This window comes from Bombyx mandarina, chromosome 11 (assembly GCF_030267445.1).
Source record: "Bombyx mandarina strain Sakado chromosome 11, ASM3026744v2".
Taxonomy (NCBI): Eukaryota; Metazoa; Arthropoda; class Insecta; order Lepidoptera; family Bombycidae; genus Bombyx; species Bombyx mandarina.
In genome coordinates this window covers 16,339,940-16,364,507 of record NC_143218.1, presented here as the reverse complement: position 1 = coordinate 16,364,507, position 24,568 = coordinate 16,339,940, and the positions used below count along the sequence as shown (strand labels likewise).

Here is a 24,568-nt window from a genome sequence, read left to right as displayed (position 1 = left end):
TGTAGGCAGACGAGTTCACGGCCCACCTGACGGTGAGTGGTTACCGTTGCCCATGGACTTCAGCAATGCCAGGGGCAGAGCCAAGCCGCTGCCTACCGCTTAGTATAGATAAAGCGCGAGTAATGATTTCTCTTTTTAAGATTTTCATAATATTTTTTTTAGTTTGTCAACCGATTCGGAACGATGCGTGCCATCATTCACGAGCTATATACAAAAAAGTAAATAACATAAATTAAAAACGTAATAGCGATCGAGGCATTCGAAAAATCAAGCTATTTCACAGTCTCATTAAGCCTATACAAACTAGATTGGTTTTTAAAAATAAAACTTCAATTATTCTTTTTTTTTTTTTTTTAAACTGAACATAGAATGTAATCTTCACTGTGTTTCAAGGCGATTTCGTATTAATTAACGTTCCGGAATAGTAAATTAATGATTAAAAACATTAATACAATTGCCAAATCCTAACATCATTATGAATAGCTTGATCGAAATCGAGACCATTAATTTTGCTTTGTCTCCGTTTGAGTAGACGTCCTATTTTGTTCATTTGTAAACGTTACATCTTACAAACCCTAATGTTTCACATGACTAAGTTCAATTCGCTTCTTGTTTTTACTTTGTGTTTTTTATCTATATATTAATACGTGAAGCAAAAACTTTGTATCACTTTTTACGAAAATTGCGCATACGGAGGAGTATGAAATTTTCCACACTTATAGAGAATATAGAGAAGAAGTGCACAATGCTAATATTTTTTTAAAATACTGCATAAAAGATACATTAAATCAATAAAGAAAACATTACACACACTACATACCATGTATTTGACGCACGCATACATATTATTTATTGTCAAACTTTTGTTCTTGCGTCTGTTGTCAAATTGAGAATAGGTATATTAAATATTGTTTGTCTTTGTTAATATTTTTATAGTGTACTTTTGGCGAAATTTGTGATTATAGAAGTATAAAATACAATCATAATAGTGTACAAACTTACAATTCCAATTAATTATAGTCGAATTTCGACTACTGCGGGACCTTTAGTATATATTAAAGCAGTTTGTATAAATGGTACAACGTAAGCCCGCGCGGATGTGGACCACAATCCTGCCTGTTCCTATTTCAAGATCGCTGTTTTACATACAAATAAGATTCGCACTGGTGGTAGGACCTCTTGTGAGTCCGCACGGGTAGGGACCACCACCTCGCCTATTTCTGCCGTGAAGCAGTAATGCGTTTCGGTTTGAAGGGTGGGGCAGTCGTTGTAACTATACTGAGACCTTAGAAATTATGTCTCAAGGTGGGTGGCGCATTTACTTTGTAGATTCTATGGGCTCCAGTACCCACTTAACACCAGGTGGGCTGTCAGCTCGTCCACTCATCTAAGCAATGAAAAAAAATGAATTTCATGATACTGTGATCACTATTTAATAACATAATACATTCGATATACATATGTACCTACCATAATTTTATCTATACGAAATAAATAATAAATTATAGAATTAACCTCTCTTCTATGATTACGATGCATAAGATGGTCCAACGAGGTTTGAAAATTCCTTAACACTTTGAATGCCATGACGGACACCATGCGTCCACGGCATACTTTTCCATAGGGGACTTTCCCGCATCAATCAATATCAAGGATCTCCAAAAATCGTAAAGGTGTTTTTTTGCAAATATTATTGACGACGTGAGTGGATGAAGGAGATATGATACAATTTGTTAATTTTGAGAAAACGGACAATAAACTTTTGTTACTTGTACTTTTTCTTCGTAAATAACTCCTTCATCACATGCAATTTCTAAAAATAGCCTTTAAACCCGGGGTTTTAAGGTCTAATATGATTTATAGGGACATGACACCTTCATTGAATGTAAAAACTCAAAATTTTGAAAATGGTACTTAACCCTTCTATCCACTCCTGTCTTCAATTAAGAAATAGCAAGGTATATGACGGATACCTTATCGGATATCTTCGGTTATCTTACTATCGACAATTTAAAATTTGAGAAAATTCCATTTTTTACTTAAATCTTTATTATTAGGAAACCTAGTCAAACGTAGCTTTAAGAATACTAACATCAAAATTATCTTACTCAAAAATCACAAATGAAAATCAAAGCGACGCTAATTCAAAAACGTTGTAAGGCTTGAATGATAATTAGTGTGTCCGCATAGTATTATCTGAGCATCCACAGATACCAGGCGGGCCGTGGGAACTCACAATATGCAGTCCGATGATACGGAATTAGATAAAAGACACCGATTAACATTTACGTAACATACAACATACAGCAAGGCTTTTTGTTTGTTTGTATTAGTTTGTCATTATATTATTTTCGACGGTCATTGTGTCGCCGGTCAGTAATATCATAATAATAAAGGCGAAATTAAACCGTAAAAATAGTTTTTATTGTGTCTACAACTTGCAAAAGACAAACGAAATTCGGTTTCTCTGATTGATCCTTTTTGAATCAGGTAAAAATATATTCGTAAGGGCCATCTTTTTAAAAAAATAAATAAAAATCAAACCATTACTCCGAACGATACACGGAATCGCCAGGTGTGATTTCTCCGTCGTCCGCCTGTGATCGAGAATGATTTTAATGCAAGATCGACATTTAAAGGTGGACAGCATATTTTTTGTTGGTTTTTGGTGACTAGACCCTTACAGATGATACGCGAACCCAAGAATCGGTGCGTTTAATATATATGGCACCTGTCTGTGGTTTATTCATAGCTTGTTTTAAAAAAGACATCTTAGAGCCCTGCGGTGATAAGAGAAAAGGAATACATTCCGAGGCCAGATAATGGATGTTAAAAGTAACGTTTAAGTACTGAGGTAAAAAAACAAACACATTTGACTACATGAAGAAAATATCATCTGAATCTGATTTATTACTGGTGGTAGGACCTCTTGTGAGTCCGCACGGGTAGGTACCACCGCCCCGCCTATTTCTGCAGTGAAGCAGTAATGCGTTTCGGTTTAAAGGGTGGGGCAGCCGTTGTAATTATACTGAGACCTTAGAACTTATATCTCAAGGTGTGTGGCGCATTGACGCTGTAGATGTCTATGGGCTCCAGTAACCACTTAACACCAGGTGGGCTGTGAGCTCGTCCACACATCTAAGCAATAAAAAAAAACCTATAAAAAAAACAACGAATAGATGATTATTTATCTATCTATCTCTATATATAAAAATGAATTGCTGTTCGTTAGTCTCGCTAAAACTCGAGAACTGGACCGATTTGGCTAATTTTGGTCTTGAATTATTTGTGGAAGTCCAGAGAAGGTTTAAAAGGTAGATAAATATGAAAATTTTATTTTTCCTTTGATGTGTCCCCCGTCGGACGGATTCCTTTTGTTTGTTTCAAGTTTATTTTATACAAAAGTTTAGGTCTTTTATTTATCGATTGAGGCACTACGAAGTCTGCCGGGTCAGCTAGTCATTAATATATTTATTTATCTATAAGTTGAGACCTAAAGCATAAGAAGCCTTGTAATAATGGTGAAGCGATGCGTTTGCCGTCTATACCAGTGTTCAAATCCCGCAAGCAGGTACTTATTCTAATGAAATACGTACTTAAAACGGGTTTACGGACAACTTTCACGATCAAGGAGTATCATAAAGTAATAAAAATCAATCCAGCAAAAATGTTTGTGTATTATTTACTGGTGAAAATTTGACCTCGTGTGTCAAGACGGGCCGTGAGGTCTATCCGTTTCAGTAACCACTTAAAATGCAGTGGTCCGTAAGCTCACCCATCTGTTTAGGCTAGAAAATTATGTTTAAAATAATTGCCATTGGATTAATTTATTTGGAACATTAACTTCTAGATATAGTGCTTGTCAAAACTATTATGGAACACGTTTTTTGGTTCCTGCTTATTCGCGGATAGCATCAAAACAGACAAAATGATTACTGAGGGTATGAAAAAAGGGTAGTACGATAGTAGAAAGGAGATGCCAAAACCATCAGTACTTCTAATGGAACATACATTATATTAGGTTTAGATCAGGTGGTCGCCTGCCCCGCATGGGAGGGGTGGCGCCGTGTCTTCGTCGCAAAAATAGGAAACGACTTGTCGTTGCCGGGTGTTGTGGCATCGATGCTCGGCGACGACGAGTCGTGGAAGGCGATGCTTGACTTCTGCGAGTGCACCGTCTCGCAGAAGGAGGCGGCGGGGCGCGTAAGAGACGCGCAGGCCCGCCGCCGTCGAGCGGGGGCCAGGGAGGCGGATTTCGCCCAAGAATTGGCCCTCTAAGTGTTTCGGGTCTCCCTCACATGTCGGCCTGCGGATCGGCGAAGGAGACCTAAGAAGACGACGTGCAAGCTGCTCTGCACGAGTTTTATGCAAGAGCATCCGGGTGATGGAAGACCGGCTATCCTCAACCCACGCTGGTTCTGACCCAGCGGGGTATTCCGTAGGGTAGACCATTCTAACCGGCGCCATCTAGGTGGGCTTCGGATAGCCTGCTGATCGAGAGGGCTGGTGGTCGTGGCGCCGACGATCGCCAGTCCGGCGTCCCGAGGGGGAGGGTGATGGGAGAGATGTGCTCCACACATGCGAGGTTTGGATGCTGGCTGTTGAGCGACAGGAGGTTTTAGTCGGTTCAACTCCGACATGCCCCGCCCTCCATCCCCCGTGGAGGGCGGAAGTCCGGTGATTTCCTCTTGACAAAAAAAAAAAGAGGTTTAGATCAGGTTGACAGAATAATTCAAACATAATCGTGTCGAAGTTTAAATAATATAGTCACTGTGACAAACTAATAACTAGCCACTGGATTGATTATAATTAATAATTAAATTGTTAATGAATTAAATTATTCTTGTCGACCTTTTAATACTATACATCATATCGTTTACAAAATGATAATTCTTCGTATTGAAAGAAATCCTAATTAATGGTTCGTAACTGCTCGGAAACTATATAATTGATATAGAATCGTTTTGAATTAAGTCGTGAAGACTGATAATTTATAATTAGAATAAGAATTAAGTCATCGCTTACACTGTACAACGAAAAGAACAGATTAGCATACCTTGGCCTAATTATTTACTACTAGCGACCCGCCCTCGCTTCGCTTCGGAAACATTAAAACACACATGAAACCAAAAAAAAAAAAAAAAAAGTAGCCTATGTTCATCAGGGACAATGTCGGCTTCTAATGGAAAAAGAATTTTTCAAATCGGTCCAGTAGTTTCGGAGCCTATTCGAAACAAACAAACAAACAAATCTTTCCTCTTTATAATATTAGTATAGATGTCTTTAATACTATGCTATTCTGTGCTTTCTACTTTTCTATTACGCTTAATTTTTTTTTCTATTAATATTCTACGTCATTCCACGTAATAAAGCGCTTTATTAATAGAATAAAATAAAAAAGTCATTAACATCCTGATTTCTGAACGGTTTTAAATTTTGTTGCCAACGATCGGTTGTGCAATTTATAGGTAGATTTTTATGATACATAAGTATTGGTACATAGAGGAACATGTTTTTTTTTCTTTTACCCAATCGCTTGTTACCTAAGGGCTAGTTCTAGCCTCGCTCGGACGAGAGGAATTGCTAGCACTGGCCCTAGCAAGAGTAGTGTTTGTGAGACTTAAACGACGGCGGGAAGATCTTCCACCGAGCGGATGATATTTGCTCGGTAGACCGACGGTCCGAATGTTGTTGTTTTTTTTTGTTCTACCTAAGCTGATAGCCTTGAGAGGCTATTTCAGCGGAACCTTAACTAGTAGGTGAGCTCACGGGGCTCAAACCTGAGGACGTTGCTAACACGAACCCTAGCAAAAGCCGTGCTTCGCAGAATCTACCACCGGATCGGAAACTCTGTGGGCTGTGTCTGAGGGTTAATTTACTCGTCGAGCCCTTCGTCGCAAGCGACGGGTTCGACGAGAACGGTAACGGGTGCTTGAGGTACCTAAAAGCACCATTAGTGGATCGAATGTTGTTATTCGGAACTTGTATATATACGAGCTTAACTTGAAAATGTCGTAAGCGAGATTCAGGCATCTGTCAAATATCTTGCGTTGTATGATGGCTACTGCCACATAGTGCTTTGCTAAATCTACGACCGGGTCGGAATCGCGACTCACTCAGAAGAGCCGGCGAGAAACTCAGCGGGTCGGGGTACATGATGATCTTTTATTTTTCTCGAAACAGTTATATCATACGAGAGTTGATAACGATATACGTAAACAGCGCGTGTTTACGTTTTTATCTTGTTTGCTAAGTTTATTGGAGTAACCTGGTTTCGGTTGCCTAACCTTTGTTCGGGGCTGAACCCTTTCCACGCATGGTGTTTCGTGTCAAATAAAAAGGTATTAGGTAGAACGTTCGACCAAAGTTTGCGACGTCACGTTTCGTATTTTCTAGAATTTTCTTTCGAGTTATATCTGACGATAAATTTTTAAAAGACTATCTTTAAAAGAGACTCTTTCCAATAGAATTGTGAGTTGATGTTGAACAAATCTTTCAGTGATCGCCTTCTTGGAGGAGCGGTTTGTGATCCAAACTGGCTCGGCGTTATAGGTTGGTTGTGTTTTTCTCTTGTCTCGTATATCTCGAAGCCTCGGAACCTTGGCGCGGCCGCAATAACGTGAATTTAGTAAAAAGGCTTAGTCAGTGATTAGCGTTTAAACCGTGAAATGTATTTACGTGTTTGTGTGTTATTTACTGGTGGTAGGACCTCTTCTGAGTCCGCTCGGGTAGGTTACCACCCTGGCTATTTCTGCCGTGAAGCAGTAATGCGTTTCGGCTTGAAGGGTAGGGCAGCCGTTGTAACTATACTGAGACCTTAGAACTTACATCTCAGGGTGGGTGGCGCATTTACGCTGTGGATGTCTATGGGCTCCAGTAACCACTTAACAAATAAAATATATTGTTGATAATAAAACTTGTTACTTTCCAGAAGGCGTTTGGCGCGGCGTGAACGGCGGGCCGCGCCATGGGTAACAAGTGTTGCAGCCGCCGACATGACGCCGAGAGACCTCCTGGTAAGAGATAAATCATAGAAAGAAAAAAAGAAAGAAAGAAAGAAAGAAAGAAATAAATAAATTATTCGCCAAGCATAGGTTTGCGCGTTCACTGCGAAGAAGGACCCTTTTGTCATGGCGTTTCCGCGAGTATCGGGATTCTGGGGGTCGATATTTCGAGCGATGTCCAGTTTCGGAGTCATTTGGAAGGTAAAGCCAAATTGGCCTCTAAAATGTTGGGAGTCCTCAACAGAGCGAAGCGGTATTTCACGCCTGGACAGAGACTTGCGCTTTACAAAGCGCAGGCCCGACCTCGCGTGGAGTACTGCTCTCACCTCTGGGCCGGGGCTCCCAAATACCAGCTACTTCCATTTGGCTCCATACAGAAACGGGCTGTTCGGATGGTCGATAGTCCTGCTCTCGCGGATCGCTTGGAACCTCTGGGTCTACGGAGGGACTTCGGTTCTCTCTGTGTTTTATACCGCATGGTCCATGGGGAATGCTCTGAGGAATTATTCGAAATGATCCCCTCATCTCCTTTTTATCATCGCACCTCCCGCCTTCGGAGCAGGGTTCATCCATATTATCTGGAAACGCTGCGTTCATCGACATCCGGCTTTGGAATGAACTCCCCTCCACGGTGTTTTCCGAGCGCTATGACATGTCCTTCTTCAAACGAGGCTTGCGGAGAGTCCCTTATGGTAGGCAGCGGTTAGGCTCTGCCCCTGGCATTGCTGACGTCCATGAGCGACGGTGACCACTTACCATCAGGTGGGCCGTATGCTCGTCTGCCTACAAAGGCAATAAAAAAAAATGAAATATTACATAAGTTAAAAGCAGCGTGTATGCTTTGTCTATATTTAACGTGCGAATTTTAGTGCGGTGCTATATATTATAATATTATATCTTGCACTATTATGCTTGCAATATTATAAAAAATATTGCACTTGCTCTTGCAAAATTATAAAAAAATAATTGAGCATTATTGATTATTTACAAATCTTCCGCTCCATTGGTTTTTCTTTTCTTATTCTATGATATATTCTTGTTACCGAGATTACTTTTCTGTAGTCAACCGGGTCCTAGGCATGCTTAATTCATATACATAGCAAAATAGTTTTCAATTTGTATAAATTTTAATTTGTTCTTGAGACTATTTATTGCCTTGTTCTAACCTAATTTCAGTCTCTCGGCAGTTTTCTGTTAGAAACATAAATAATAAGTTCGCCTTCTTGTCTCGAATACAGAAATAACAGCGTTTACATATTTTACAATAAAATAATATTTGGATTCTTACATAATTATATAAAGATAGAATAATAATAATAATGATAATGATTATCGCGATATTACCATCCGCCGACAGCGTCCGCGAACTTCCAATAAAAATTATATAAAAATATTTTTTTAACGTTTTTTTTTTTGTTATTTGTTGCGACGTCGTTTCCGTCAGCCGATTCAGAAATCCAGGAAGGGTGTTAAGAACCGTAATACATTCCTGAAATGTTTCGACTCGAATGATAGCTTTGGAACGTATTCGGCAACGTGTCATAGCCCACTTCCTAGAAAAGAACAATGGCTCAGAATTTTGTTCACACGACGTTGAACATACGAATTCGCGTGCAATTAGCATTCGTCGGCTATATGTTTACTCATATTCTTAATATTTAAGGTTACCTCCCATTGTTTAGACGATAATTTGAATTGTAATATTTATAATTGGCGTAAATTAGACGAATTGTTTTTGTTAGACTCAAATTGTGTTATTGTTCTATTTTCTTAAGGAACTTATTATCAATAGCGTCTTAATTTAGACGCGTAGAAAAAGGATTTTTTTTTTCTATCTATTCTTGTAACCTCGAGGGGCTACTCTAGATTCGCCAAGCTTGTAGGTGAGCTCACGGGACTCAAACCTACGACGTTGCTAACACGAACCCTAGCAAGAGCCGTGCTTCACAGAATCTACCACCGGATCGGAAACGCGACCCACTGAGAAGATCCGGCGAGAAACACAGAGGGCTGTTTTTAGTTCGAAATCGTCCAATGAATTCTAGTGGTATAATTATTGCTTGAGGTAAAAATAGACTTGTGTCAGACAAACTGTGGGAAAACCATACTGTTTAAAATTTTCCAAGACAACAACTTTAGACAGATTATAATTACTGTTTTGTTACATTAGAGATTACTAGCTGTACCCGTCCGCTTCGCTGGGCGTTTAACATTATTTCTCACCTCCACAAAGATGCTCATCATTAACGCCCCCACAACTGGTGTAAGGAGTCCAACACTCATATAAATATTAGCCTATACATTAAGTACATGTATTTTCTATATGGATACCAAGTTTCAAGTCAATAGGATGCATGGTTCAGTAGTTATAACGGAACATTCGTGAAAAACACTGTAGATTTATATAATACTATAGATAAAACACTTAAAAACAACTTTATGCCTTTTTTTTCGATTTCAGTGTACCCTCACAAGAACGAGCCCGGTTTCACAACGTGCCCCGTGTCTTTTGACACCCGGTACACTGGCGAGCCAAACACCAGGCAGCCGTCGCGACCTCCTGTTGACGTCGTAAGAACGACAACAAAATGCAAGTACCATTTTATCTATATTCTTGAAAAACGATTGAAAGCTCAGCGATCAAAGGTAACTTCATCTATACTAATATATTATATTTATTTTTATTTTTATATAACATTATAAAGCTGAAGAGTTTGTTTGTTTGGACGCGCTAATCTCAGGAACTACTGGTCCGATTTGAAAAATTCTTTCAGTGTTAGATAGCCCATTTATTGAGGAAGGCTATAGGCTATATAACATCACGCTAAGATAAGAGCACCAATAAAGAATGTTTCAAAATCGGGGTTTTTTCCCTTTTGAGAGCTTCCACTGCTGCGCCGCAGAAACGGTTAAAGTTTTGCTAAAATAATGTATGAGAGAATGGTTCCTCTTTAAAATATCTAAAAAAAACGCTTCGGCCGATGAACAACATCTAATTAGCACCTATTACGTCACTTGTAAGTTAGCCGTAATTAATCGATTGTTATCGATATTGTTTCCAGGCATATCAAACGGCGGTCGTCGAGTCGTAAAAGCCCTATGCGAGTATACGGCTCGAGCGGACTCCGACATCTCGTTTCACAAGGGCGACCGCATGGAAGTCCTCAACAGCTCGGAGCCGGATTGGTGGATGGTGTTCCATCTGACCACGAGGAGGGAAGGCCTGGTTCCAGTCAATTACGTCGCCGAAGAGAGTTCAGTGGAATGTGAAGAGTGAGTGTCGAAACCGTTTTAATTTGATTTGGTGTAGAACTTTATTTCACTTCTCTATTCTTCAGCTTTTTATCTTCGTATTAAGACCACAAACTATATTCAATATGTTTGTTGTTCAAATATAGTTCACTTAAGACCTTATTATATCGAGCAAAATTAAATACTTTTTTCATTTTTTTTCGATCAAGACTGACTTATTTTAATATTTTTAAACTAAAAAAACCACTAACTGCCGCTAAGCTTTTTAATTTTAAGATTTAAGAAAAAAAACTTTTGTCATTATTTTTCGTTGGCAGGCCCTTGTATTTTGAACATAGTTTATGTTTCATTTTGGTGTATATAATTTATAAAAGGAATGCGCATTTCGATTTTTTGTTATCATAAAATGCTTTACTTCTACTAACTTCTATACTAAGCGGTGGCGGTCCGAACCACCAAGGCCTATCATTAACGGCGCCCCTTCTTAAAGGCAGTCATGTTGCAGCTGGTTCTTTCCTCACGTGTCGAGGAAGGAGGCCGACAAACTCCTCCTAGCCGAGAGCAACCCCCGCGGTACGTTCTTGGTCCGACCGGCGGAGCACAACCCTCACGGCTTCAGCTTAAGCGTCAAAGATTGGGAAGACGGAAGGGGCTACCATGTAAAACATTATAAGATAAAGCCGCTCGACAAAGGCGGCTTTTATATCGCCACAAATCAAACCTTCCCGAGCTTACCCGCGCTCGTCATGTCGTATACGAGTAAGTATGTTTTCTTTCTTATATTAAGAACTAGCTGACCCGGCAGATTTCGTAGTGCCTCAATCGATAAATAAAAGACCTAAATTTTTGTATAATATAAACTTAAAACAAACAAAAGGAATCCGTCCGACGGCGGACATATCAAAGGAAAAACAAAATTGTTATTTTTATTTAATTCGGAACATTTTCATATTTATCTACCCTTCTCTGGACTTCCACAAATAATTCAAGACCAAAATAAGCCAAATCGGTCCAGCCGTTCTCGAGTTTTAGCGAGACTAACGAACAGCAATTCATTTTTATCAGTCAGCTATCAGCTAGTCAGCTAGTCATATATATTTTTATTTGTTTTAACTGATTATGTTTAAATGTATATGTACACATATGGACTTGTTTCTGAAATAAATCATTTTCATTCTTCCTTACCGTCATATTAATAGCTTTGATCATTTCAATTCATTGGCGTAGACCGCGTTATCTAAATAAAAGATGCTAATTGTTTCCAGAAAATGCATTAGGGCTGTGTCACGTCCTGGCCCGGCCTTGCCCGAAGCCCGAGCCGCAGATCTGGGACCTCGGGCCTGAACTGCGGGACAAGTGGGAGATACCCCGGATGGAAATACAACTCATTAGGAAGCTCGGTCAAGGAAACTTCGGCGAAGTCTATTACGGGAAATGGAGGAATAATATTGAGGTAACACGGGTCAATGTTTAATGGATTGATTATAGGAAAAGTTTCAAAGCTACGATTAGAAGATTTGTGTCTGAATGTTGTTTAGAACTTGTCTCATATGCGCAAGCATTCTTGTAATCATCAGTTTACGATGTACCTTCTTCTACTCATTCATATATTCGCCTTTTACCGACCGTTTTTTTTATTGCCCTTGTAGGTAGACAAGCATACGGCCCACCTGATGGTGAGTGGTTACCGTTGACCATGGACTTCAGCAATGCCAGGGGCAGAGCTAAGCCGCTGCCTCCTTAGACACCCAGTTGTCCACAGAAAAAAGTGTTCGCAAGTGTACTTACTATACGAGAGTGATCCCCTGCTGTTCGCCATTATACTATGTGTGCCAATTCACAGAAAATTTGTGGGAAGGCCGGACTAAATCGACATCTCTTTGTTTTGCTCATTTCATTTAACTTGATTCGTGATTTACGAAATTTTGATTTTACTATTCTTGTGAAAAAAGCTCACCGCTGCTCATAGAAATCGGCAAAGATATAAAGAAAAAAAAAAGTCTACCTCTAGACTCATACGTTTCAAACTGCAATATATGTCAAGTTTTTATATTAAAACTAGCTGACCCGGCAGACTTCGTAGTGCCTCAATCGATAAATAAAATACCTAAACTTTATTTAATTCCGAGAATTTTCATGTTTATCTACCTTTTAAACCTTTTTTGGACTTCGACAAATAATTCAAGACTAAAATTAGCCAAATCGGTCCAGCAGCTCTCGAGTTTTAGCGAGACTAACGAACAGCAATTCATTTGTATATTAAAATGTTGCAGGTCGCCGTGAAGACTCTTCGCGAGGGCACAATGTCGACTCAGGCCTTCCTGCAAGAGGCGGCGATCATGAAGAAATTCCGGCACAACAAGCTGGTCGCCCTGTACGCCGTCTGCTCGCAGCAGGAGCCGGTCTACATCGTCCAGGAGTACATGAGCCGCGGCTCCTTACTGGAGTTCTTGAGGAACGGCGAAGGGAAGTTCCTTCAGTTCGAGGACCTAGTTTACATAGCGGCCCAGGTCGCCTCCGGTATGGAGTATCTCGAATCGAAAATGCTGATTCACAGAGACCTGGCCGCTCGGAATGTGCTCATCGGGGAGAACAATACCGCCAAAATATGCGACTTCGGTCTCGCCAGGGTGATAGAAGACAACGAATACTGCCCCAAGCAAGGCTCTAGGTTCCCAGTCAAATGGACAGCCCCCGAAGCTATAATATACGGGAAGTTCTCCATCAAAAGTGATGTCTGGTCGTACGGCATTCTCTTAATGGAGCTTTTCACATACGGGAAGATTCCGTACCCGGGATTGCACGGCAAAGACGTCATCGACAAAATCGAGATCGGCTACCGGATGCCGAAGCCGATAGACGTGTACCTGCCGGACGCCATATACGGGCTGATGCTGCAGTGCTGGGACGCGGTGCCGGAGAAGCGGCCCACCTTCGAGTTCCTCAATCATTACTTCGAATCGTTCACGGTGACCAGCGAGATGCCGTACAAGGAGGTACACGATTGATGCTGTGATATAGTGACGTATAGGACGTTCGTTCTCTGACATTACGAGGGTAGGTGTGTATCGATTTAAATACGCGTTAGTACGATCAATATCGATACGCGAATCGATTAAGCGAATGCTTCTTACAATGATTTTAATAGCGGTGGTAGGACGTGACGAGCTATGGTTGTATAACGGTTACTAAAATGCGATTGAGACTCTGGCCTCACTTCTCAAAGTGGTTGGCGGCGTTCACAGTGCACTCTCGGTAAGCCATCATGTACCCACATCGACGCCTAAAACAATAATTTAGTTCATTGATGTTCGTTGTTGTAATAAATAATGCTGCTGTTTTATAAATCGATTGAATAGTGTTGCGATTCGCACTCGACGCATCATCGACTCGAGAGACGTTTAGTAATTTTTATACTCTGATGCAATATTTATATAACAATACAGGTATGTGTGAGCTTGGCCGGTGGCTTTCACTCCCATTAATGGGTTCGTTGAGAAATTTGATAAGATATTTAGCCTAAGCCGAATCGACTCGCATCGTTTTGTACCAAAACACGTTCGTATAATAATAATATATTATAATTTCTTTCCCTGAAATAACTATAAAAATGTAAATTGACGTGAAATATAACTACGTTATTTTACAAAAACGAACCTAAGCGAACTTTAAACTTCTCAAGCACAGCCCTATTAAAAACACCATTTTGAAATTTTTATAAATCTTAAAAACTATCGACATCACCATGAGATTTTTATTAACCCTTAAATTCACTTTTATTTATTTATTGTTAATTATTTTTATGTTGTAAAATATTTGTAGATTTAGATTAGAGAATTGATGTTTGAAAATTCAAAAAAAAAGAAGTATATCAAAATCAAAATGAAAATGATTTACGTCACAGTGAATTTAAGGGTGTTGTGCTGATTTGCAAATTCTAATTACCCCTATAAATATCAGACGAAAAAACATGCATACAATGACTACATTCTACTTTATAAGTATTTATATAGTATGTCGGTCACTATGTTAATTATGTAGCTTTAGCACTAGTAAGATATTAATTTGCGTCACTATAAAATTCGAATTTCGAGAAACAAAATACGAAATCATATTCTAAAGATATATTTGTGATATTCTTCGCGTAAGGTCCGACCCCCGTACAGATCTCAAGCCGACGATCGAAGTTCCAACCTGACTCGAGTTAAAACATTTAATTTAGTATACACCCGAAATATCTCTTGTTTTTTGACATTTATAAACAAAAACATTATTTTGACTATATATATATATATATATATTTATAAAATACAAAATGACATCAAGAATCATTTCAATAAACAAAAAACTCGTGTCCTTGTCGTTGCTCCTTTTTTCTGGCGTTTATATAAATATAAATCGGATTTATTTACAATTTCATTGGCTTATTATTTTTGCGGGGAAATCTAATTATTTTTCTGAAATAAAAACAGCCACAGTTTATCGTTATAACATCAGCTATAAGCCAGCGAATCACATTAAATTCGTTTAGAGGTTCGATAAAAAATATATTATATTTTATTGTTTTATAATAAGCCTTCGTAAAAAGTTTACATTTAATGTTTATTTTTTGGTTTATTTATACAGTTAATATATACAGACGCCGTGTCCAAATTTATTTGATTTACTATAATTTTTCTGTTATAAATGTTGAATAAATTAAACCTTTTTTTTACTCACTAAATATTCATTTCACACGATTCAATGATTGTAATCGATTGCGTCCAATTTTATATTTATTTACCGACTGAATCCAACCCTTTAAATGGCTCCATGTGTTTAAAAATAGTACGACTTAGAAAGGCACAAATTTAAACAAATAGAAAAAAACATAGAACTGCAATGATCACGCGAAATCTCTATTTTTTTAATTCGCATTCTTTTCTTTTTTAATCAGAGAAACCCTTTTACTATCTAAAGTTACGACGGATGAGATTACTAAGTTCAATTAATTTATATTTTCCTAACGAAATTAGATTTTTGTTTTTGACGTATTTATTTCGTCGCAGTTTTTGCGACCGTAGTGTAAAGTTAAATGGTTATTTAACTACCCACACAATTATAACGTAAAATGGAAAAAAAAAAGATTATTAGTATTTTTTCAAATGTTAGCAAAATCAATAATGCCAATTCCAAATATTCAAATGTACCGTCGAAGATGCTCACTTTTGTTTTAATTTAAAAACAAAGGAGTCCCAATAACACGTAAAAGACAAATAAATATAGCTTTAGGACTATATACCAAAGAATTATTTGTACATTAAGAACGAAAATAGCTGTAGATTAAAAAAAAAAACGAAACTTATTTAATTTCTAACCTATATAGCCCTTAATTGTTTGTATACTGACCAACCAGGCCACGTTGTGACCAAGTCGTAATACATACAATTAATTAGATATTGTTTCGTCACAGTTTCATGTTAAAATGCTTTAAGTGATCTTGTATAAAAAAAAACAACGTAAAAAAACGAAAGAAAAATAGTGTCTTAAACATTCCAATAATTATTCAGAGACGTTGGACACTTTTGTAAGAAGTACCGTTTAGATATTAAGATTTTGTACATACAATGAAATAAATGTCATTTATATTAAAAAAAATAAAAACTTTTTTATTTTATTTTATCACTACAGCGTGTTGGAGATATGGTATTGCTCTTTTGATTTTAAGATATAATTTTGCGTTGTGGCAACATTGGTATTTGTTTTACACAACACCATAAAAACTGGACATATTTAATATTCGGAAATTCCTTTCTAGTATCAATATGAGGAAAAGAAGTGATCATATTTCAGGTCCTTTATAGAATAATATGAGCAAGATATCTAGTAATAAAAAATAATAATTGTTTATTGACTTTCACATATTTACATTATTACAGATCAATAAATAAAAGTACAAAATAATGTAATACACCTATAATACTACATATATACATATAATACTATATATTATAATATGTTTTCCTTTCAAAGTTACATTTTAGTCTAATTACATTCGACTGTGAAATGGAAACTTTTATAAACATTTATAAATTAAAAACTATCAGCCTGTATCGCTTCGTATATATTTTGTAAGTGAACGTCGAACATATAATTTTTATATATTATATATTTTTTTATTGCTTAGATGGTTGGACGAGCTCACAGCCCACCTAGTGTTAAGTGGTTACCGGAGCCCATAGACATCTACGACGTAAATGCGTCACCCACCTTGAGATATAAGTTCTAAGGTCTCAGTATAGTTACAACGGCTGCCCCGCCCTTCAAACCGAAACGTATTACTGCTTCACGGCAGAAATAGGCAGGGTGATGGTACCTACCCGTGCGGACTCACAGAGGTCCTACCACCAGTAAAAAGGGAGGGAAAACTGGTTTCCGAAGAAAATGTCTATTGGCAAGGCGGGCCTTAATAGCGTAATGAAGAACCCTACAGGATCCTTCTCTTTGCATCCGCAACTCGTCACGTGGAGCGCCACACGCATCGGGAACAATGTGTCGCTTAGTGCAAATTTTTTAACGTTCTCTATAGCGCAAGAGTTAACTCGAATTTGTATGGAGTTGGAACGTTTGCCTACGTTTGCAGCTAGGGGCGCTGTGCCAACTGCATAGAAATGTCCAAAACAGTCCTTTTATTTTCTTAAACTTACAATTTCAGATGAAAAATCTCAAATCCAATACATTAAAAGGAATTGTAAGTCTTGTGGTATCAGTGATTAAGGTCGAATATAGAATACTAGAAATACAAAAATACATTATTTGCGACATATGACAGCCGGGATGTGTCACTGATAAGTTGTTACAGATGATTAAAAAAATGTTTAGAGAATAGATAACTTTTTTTATTGTTTTAAAACTGTGTGACGTCATCAGTACGCCTTCGCACAGATAAATTATATTTTCGATAAAAAAAAAATACATTTTTACACCGTATCAGTGTACATTTTAGTTTTCATCTTAAGATATCTGTATTCTGAATCGTAATAGTTCCTTATTTGTTGCCAGCAACTAGACAGTGAGGCCGGTACGTAGTGAGGATGCTTTTTACTGTAGTGATTTATGTAAATGGCTAAAACCACCAAAGATCCCGACCAAACGTACCTGAGAAATACAAAGTTTTTATTACATTATGTGGCGGTCACGATCCACCAGCCATCACAGAACACAAGATATTTGTCAGATGCTTGAATCCCGCTTACGACATTTTCAAGATAAGTTTGCATATATAAAAGTTCCGAAATTTCAGACCGTCGCCGTCGATCTATCGACCAATATCACTTGTGGAAGATCTTCCCTTTGTCTTATACTTTCCAAAATTACATGGACGAACGAGTGCACGGCCCAACTGATGTAAAGTTTTAGCCGTTCGCGGCAGAAATAGGCAGAACGGTGGTGTCTACAATACGCCCTTACCACTAGTATATTAGCCAATTGGTGATTGCAATATACTACGCTGAGAAATTAATCACCTTTCACGACACTTACGGGAAAATATGGCTGGTGCCTACACAGCTAAAAGATCCAACCAGACAACACTGTTCTTCACTTTTATTATATTTAAAAAAGGTTATGTGAGAAAAATAAAAAGAACAAAAATTAATGCAGATTGCCTTAAATGTGAAGCGAATCTGAAATTAGACGTTGTCTGTGTGAGCCAAAAGCCAGACTACCTTCAAAAGCGATAAAAAAAAAACGTCAAAATTAGACTTAAAAAAAAAACTTAACCTAACAATATACTCAATTATACTCACTGGAAGACAAAAGGCTTGCTGAACAACAAGAACGATATGATTATGGACAGAGCTTTCCTCATCGTGGTGACGGTAACGGCTACCGTCGCACCGCATATCCTCACCAGGGTCAACACCGCTTGCAGACCCATATAGCCGCTCAGACTTAGAAAAAATATGTTCCTATACATTTCAACTGGTGTCTAGAAATGAAATCCCAATCATTATATTTGCAAAGGAATCCCGTATAATTTTATTTTCCCTACCTATTTGCTGGTAGACTAAGGGAGGGCCGGGTAGGTGAGCTCACGGACTCGACCTGAAAGAACTTGCTAACACTAGCCCTAGCCAGAGTAGTGCTTCGCAGAATCTACCATCTGATTGGAATTACGACTCACTGAGAAAAACCGGTTAGAAGCTTAGTGGATTATGTCTATGTTATCCCATCTACTGTTATGTGGTTACCAAAGTATACACACCACTTAAATAAACACAAGAGAACCAATTCTCTACCGTGTTGTACAACAGATTTCCCACCCATCCAACCGTCATAAATGAGTGGTTCATCGCAGAAATAGGCAGAATGGTGGTAGCAGCCTCTGAGTACCACTAATACACCCTACCACCACTAGATGAAGGACAAGAAGCTTATATTAACGCTTCGGCCCGGTCCAAAATAATAAATATCCAAAATTCATATTCAAAGCACATACATACCTCAGCACAATAAGCAAATCCGTCAACTAGTATACCACTGAATCCAGTAATACACACGAGGTAAACACATGCAATCGCATATGAATAGAAAACAACTTCGTTATTTGAACCTTGGTACTGTTTCATTGCTTTCTCTTGTACGTTCCCGATTATTGCGTCGCATAGTAATGCTAAGGATATAACTAGAACGCCAATCAAATCGAAATTCGGTGATGTGCTGGAGTCAGCTGAAAATTTGATTGATATTTATTATTATCATTTTATGTAAGAAAAATATTTACGGCAATTTTTAAGGCAAAAATTTCTTTTTTTCTTCAAAAAACGTCTTCAAACAAGGCTTGTGGAGAGTATTAAGCGGTAGGCAGCGGCTTGGCTCGGCCCCTGGCATTGCTGAAGTCCATGGGCGACAGTAACCATTCAGTGGAAGGTGGGCCACATGCTCGTCACCCTACAAGAGCATTAAAAAAAAAAAAAACGTTTTGCAGTCCGACCACACCAGCGGTCGGCGACACCACTCTAGTATCTTTTGCTTAGTTTGCATTCTGTTGGTAATTTGTTTACGTAACAAAAAATTACAAACGTAAACAAAGAAAAGTTGACCAATGAAAATATAAACAAACAACAATATAAAACAAACAAGTTTTGTTTTTATGTATGTATATATTCGAAATTTCATGAAAGTACAGGGTTGAGAACTTATCAGAACTTCACAAGTTACTTAAAGCTGAGTAGTCACTGTCACTCATGGACATCAAGCAATGCCAAAAGCACAGCCAAGCCACTGCCTACTTCTGAATAAGCTGAGTGGTGACAGTTCAGTAACAATGATTAAAATGTTTACATACGGTCAGACATATTGTGAATACGGCACCACTATCCTGCCTATTTGTACCACAAAGCAGTATACATTCCGGCTTACAGAGTGGTAAAGTTATTATACATTATTTTAGTGTCAGGTGTATCATGAGTTTCTCAAGCTGTCTAAAACGTTAATTTACACATTGTTTTTATTTTTTTATTGCCCTTGTAGGCAGACTTGCATACGGCCCACCTGATGGGGAGTGGTTACCGTCGCCCATGGACTTCAGCAATGTCAGGGGCAGAGCCAAGCCGCTGCCTACCGCTAACACATTTGTGTTCACGAATATGTCATTATGATTATTTCACTTATAATCACTAGCACTCAAAATTAGAAACTAGAGGTACTGTAATTAACAACAAAAATTACATGTCCATTGCTACTTACAATAAAACACTTACCCAGAGTAAACATAGTCAGTCCTACACACATAACAATTGCCGCGACATAATCCAAAAACGAATAACGTTTCCTCATTATGATAATACTACCAATCATAACTGGTATAAGTTTACAGCTCTTGAATATCAACTGAGTTGGATAGTTCAAATAACTTAAAGCTAAATTCGAAAATGACATTGTCCCTAATGTCAATGCAGCTAAAACTGCATACGTTTTTAGTGGAACTCTGAAATTAAAGACCATCAATTTTTTTTACATGTGGCTATTACGATTTCATTCTCATGTTGCTTTATGTAATAATGTGGAAGGCTTTAGAGGATAGACGATATGTATAAGAGGGGAGTGAGCGAAGAAATGGTATATTCGCCCGATCACGATGTTCGACCAGCCCATACCGTGGGCCCCGAAGGTCAAATATTTAGGCGTCACCCTCGACAGTAGGATGACATTCCGCCCCCACATCAAGACGGTACGCGATCGTGCCGCCTTCATTCTAGGACGTCTCTACCCGATGATATGTAGGCGAAGTAAAATGTCCCTTAGAAATAAGGTGACACTCTACAAAACTTGCATACGCCCCGTCATGACCTATGCAAGTGTAGTGTTCGCTCACGCGGCCCGCATACACTTGAAATCATTCCAAATTATTCAATCCCGTTTTTGCAGGATAGCCGTCGGAGCCCCGTGGTTCGTCAGGAACGTCGACCTCCATGACGACCTGGACTTAGAGTCCATCAGTAAGTATCTGCAGTCGGCGTCCATGCGCCACTTCGATAAAGCGGCACGACACGAGAACCCTCTCATCGTGGCCGCCGGTAACTACATTCCCGATCCTGCGGACAGAATGGAAAGCAGTCGACGTCGCCCAAAACACGTCATCTCGGATCCGCCCGATCCACTAACGGTGCTTCTAGGTACTTCAAGCACCGGTCACCGTTCTCGTCGAACCCGTCGCTTGCGACGAAGGGCTCGACGAGTAAATTAACTCTCAGACACAGCCCACTGAGTTTCTCGCCGGATCTTCTCAGTGGGTCGCGTTTCCGATCCGGTGGTAGATTCTGCGAAGCACGACTCTTGCTAGGGTTCGTGTTAGCAACATCGTCAGGTTTGAGCCCCGTGAGCTCACCTACTAAAGTTAGGGTTACGCTGACATAGCCTCTCAAGGCTCTCAGCTTAGGTAGGAAAAAAAAAAAAAAAAAAAAAAAAAATGGTATATGATAAAGGAGTATGGAAGGAGAAAACATGTTGCGTCGACCCAAGGTGACTGAAAGAGGCAAGCGAATGATGATGATGTGGCTGTACAGGTTAACTTCTGCTAGTGTTAAAAGTGTGACTGAATTAAACTACTAATTTATGAAAATCTTTGAACACAAGTATTTTTTTGTTTAGTTCAGCACACTTCACTATATTTACAAACAATCTTATCAATCTCGATAAGACTAGTGATAACGAAAACTAATTAAACCCACTCACTTCCTTTTGATAGGATTTCTTATCCATGATTCTCCGTAACTCAATAACATAGTAATCATAAATTGCACTAAGGTTACATACAAACTGACTGGCTTCACTTCCGGTTTTGCAAATATTAATTCCAAGAAGTATCCGTAAGCTAAATAGAATATAAAAACGAATATCGAACAACACAGGAACTGAGTTAATTGACTGTAATTTGTTATGTCAAAGCATAATATATTTATTTCTGTTTTTGATGTTCTGCTGTTCTCATCATCTATCCTTATGAAGGTTTCCTTCACAGAATTCATTTTATCTGATGATGTTTCCATTACACATCACTTATGTTTGTTTCCTGGAACAAAAAATTTTAATTTTATAATCTATGATATTCAATTGGATGAGAGTTATGAATTTAGAAGTTTGTGAACTATTTATGTAGGGCAATATATAGTAATGCAGTTAACCTTAAGAATTGCAACTGAAACTTTCCTCTGTCGACTGAGAAAGCTTATGGCATATTGTGAGCCCGTTGTTAGGTACCACTGTCTTGACTATTTGTAAACTAGTTATTCGTTCCAGTTTGAAGGATGGGACAGTCACTACTTAATGCAATTGAGATTTTAACCTCAAGGATTTCCAAGATATCCAATATGCAATATAATAAAAAGTGGTAAAAGATCTCATTAGTAAATTTTAATTCAGTTATTTTTTAGTATAATTTCTTCTCTAAAAATATTTTTTGTATGTGTATGTATAAATCATCGAAGTCTTATTTGACGTCAAATAGGACATTTTTTAATGTTTACTCTAAATACCTTATGAATTTAAGCTATAACTCTGGAATAAAAAATTTTACTCACTTTTTAATGGTTAAAAACCATATATATCACTTTATTTAATTTTTCGTTTTCCTTCAGGATTTAATCAAAAACAGAAAATTTATTTATTTTTGGACATAAAATACCTATTTTTATACCTTTTTTTTGTAATTAACTTAACTCACTGTTAATCTATTTCTAGGCAGATATGTTTTAAATATTCATGTTGCTTAGTGGCATAATTTTTAAATTTGTAAATAAATTAAATTCAACATTTTTACGTAAATTGTAGTTTCTGGTCACTGCCAGTCAGTATAATCTATGGTCACTGCCATCACCGCAGACTTCTTTTTTTTATGGATTTTATGACCTGGCAACTAAGACCTTTAAGTCATGTCTTATTTCTTATTTTAATTTATTTAGATTCTTATTTTTATGAAAAATGATAATATGGAGTGAAATGAAATAAAGATCATTAATTTGAGACATTAATTAACTGGGATGAAATAAAATGAAATGACATGAGATGAGATGAGATGAAATGAGATGATATGGGATGAAATATAATCTCAGTAAAATGGTGGTCATTTACTGAAATTTTTTCAGTGGACTTTTCGGAGGTCCCGAGAAGTTACGTCTAGCGACTTTCTTTCATTTTCCCACATTTGTGCACTTTTTAAGATAATAAATAGTTAATAAACCACCGTTATTACACATTTAAACCTGAAGAAACACCAAATAGAAAACTTAAACAAATCACACAACTTCACTTCTCGCGTTTCCGCCAAAAAGTCACCGCAGACTTTTTTGTTCATTCATATATAATAGATAACTTATACCGAACTGTAACTGATAATAAGAATAATAGGAAAAAAAAAAGAATAAATCGAATCGAATTGAATGGAGAGAGAGAAAGAAAAATACATATTAATAATGATTTTTATTGAAATATGTGATGAACTGTGAACATCAAAGTAACAGAACACGTACGTACATAAGTAACGCATTTTGACATTCATTCTTCGTTGGATGTGCCAAAGAAACCTAGTCCATAAAGCTAAACATTTTGTATTCAATCATTTACAATGTTTTTCTCGTATGTTTGATATAATTTAAAAGAAATCATAAGATTAATATCATTTTTGTATATTTTTATCGCGAGAGCTTTGGCATATTTACCACGAGGATCATTGGATGTTGAGCATTAAGAACTATTTCTAGATAGATACTGTTTGCAACAACCAATTACTTAAAATATTAATAAGGCTGAATTTAGTTGTCTTATTCTTCTTCCTATTCGTACACTCTTGACAGAGTGGTCGTGGTCATGCATCAGTCGGATCCTGCGATACCGATTCTCTCGCGATGCGACGCCATGTGGCACGATGTTTCGCAGAGTGAGAGCAATCATTTATATTGGAGTGAGTCAAAGATTTTATAAGGTTGGTCCATCGTGTTGGAGATCGACCGCGAGATCTTTTGCCCTCGACTTTCCCTTGCACCACCAACCACTCAATGGAGTCCTCATTACGAGTGATGTGCCCGAAGAATTTGAGGATTCGTATTTGGACTGTTGACGATAGTCTATCCTTGATGTTGAGCTCTTTCAGGATCGAAATGTTGGTACGGTGCGCGGTCCACGGAATTCTGAGGAGACGTCTCCAACACCACATTTCCAGTGCGTCAATCTTACGACGGTCTTGCATCCTCAGCGTCTACGTCTCAGCCCCATACAGAAAGATTGGAAAGACCAGGCATCTCATTAACCGAACTTTTGTGTTTTTGGTTATTCTGCGGTCTCTCCAAACCTTTGTTAGCCTCTCAACTGAGGATCTTGTCACGGCGCAACGTTTTCGGATCTCATCTTCGCAGCCTCCGTTGGTGATAGTGGAGCCTAGATATACATACCTAGCTATTAACTACCTCGCATCCCGCTATATGTTGGAATTCCGGTTGGTTGATGTTAGCACAATCTACGATCATCATTTTGGTCTTATCACGATTGATCGCAAGTCCAAAATCCAACGCTGTGGTCTCCAGCCGGCGAAGAAGCACCTCGATTTCGTCTCTGGTTGACGCCAAGAGGGTAGTATCATCGGCGTATCTCAAGTTTGATATTTTCCGACCAACAACGGATATTCCTTTATCCCAATCTTCAAGAACTACCTATGCGCATTATATACTCTGTGTATATATTAAATAAAAGAAGATATAGTATGCAGCCCTGCCTAGCGCCTGCCTGTGTGCTGAAACGTTCGGAGTCAATACCATCAATACGAACAGCGGCCGTGC

The 24,568-nt window shown here is 38.2% G+C and overlaps 2 protein-coding genes across 4 annotated transcripts in view; one reads left to right on the top strand and one right to left on the bottom strand.

Moving 5' to 3' along the window:
* The window catches only part of Src64B (Tyrosine-protein kinase Src64B), an 88,994-nt gene extending 75,315 nt beyond the window's left edge, over window positions 1–13,679 (top strand). For all 3 annotated transcript variants that reach the window (XM_089731097.1, XM_028174750.2, XM_089731098.1), the window contains 6 exons: window positions 6,932–7,016; window positions 9,466–9,594; window positions 10,067–10,277; window positions 10,762–11,015; window positions 11,522–11,709; window positions 12,530–13,679. In XM_089731097.1, the coding sequence (XP_089587223.1) occupies window positions 6,968–7,016; window positions 9,466–9,594; window positions 10,067–10,277; window positions 10,762–11,015; window positions 11,522–11,709; window positions 12,530–13,264 (1,566 nt within the window). In that variant the 5' untranslated portion in view covers window positions 6,932–6,967 and the 3' untranslated portion in view covers window positions 13,265–13,679. The remainder of the gene's footprint in view (window positions 1–6,931; window positions 7,017–9,465; window positions 9,595–10,066; window positions 10,278–10,761; window positions 11,016–11,521; window positions 11,710–12,529) is intronic.
* Window positions 13,680–17,112: 3,433 nt separating this feature from the next.
* Window positions 17,113–22,624, bottom strand: Papst2 (adenosine 3'-phospho 5'-phosphosulfate transporter 2). Its single transcript, XM_028174716.2, has 6 exons — window positions 22,319–22,624; window positions 21,474–21,810; window positions 20,000–20,226; window positions 18,740–18,966; window positions 18,044–18,225; window positions 17,113–17,393 (listed from the first exon to the last, which is right to left on the bottom strand). The coding sequence occupies exons 2-6, from the start codon at window positions 21,785–21,787 to the stop codon at window positions 17,216–17,218; spliced, it is 1,128 nt and encodes a 375-aa protein (XP_028030517.2). The 5' UTR covers window positions 21,788–21,810; window positions 22,319–22,624; the 3' UTR covers window positions 17,113–17,215.
* Between the last annotated feature and the right edge of the window lie 1,944 nt (window positions 22,625–24,568).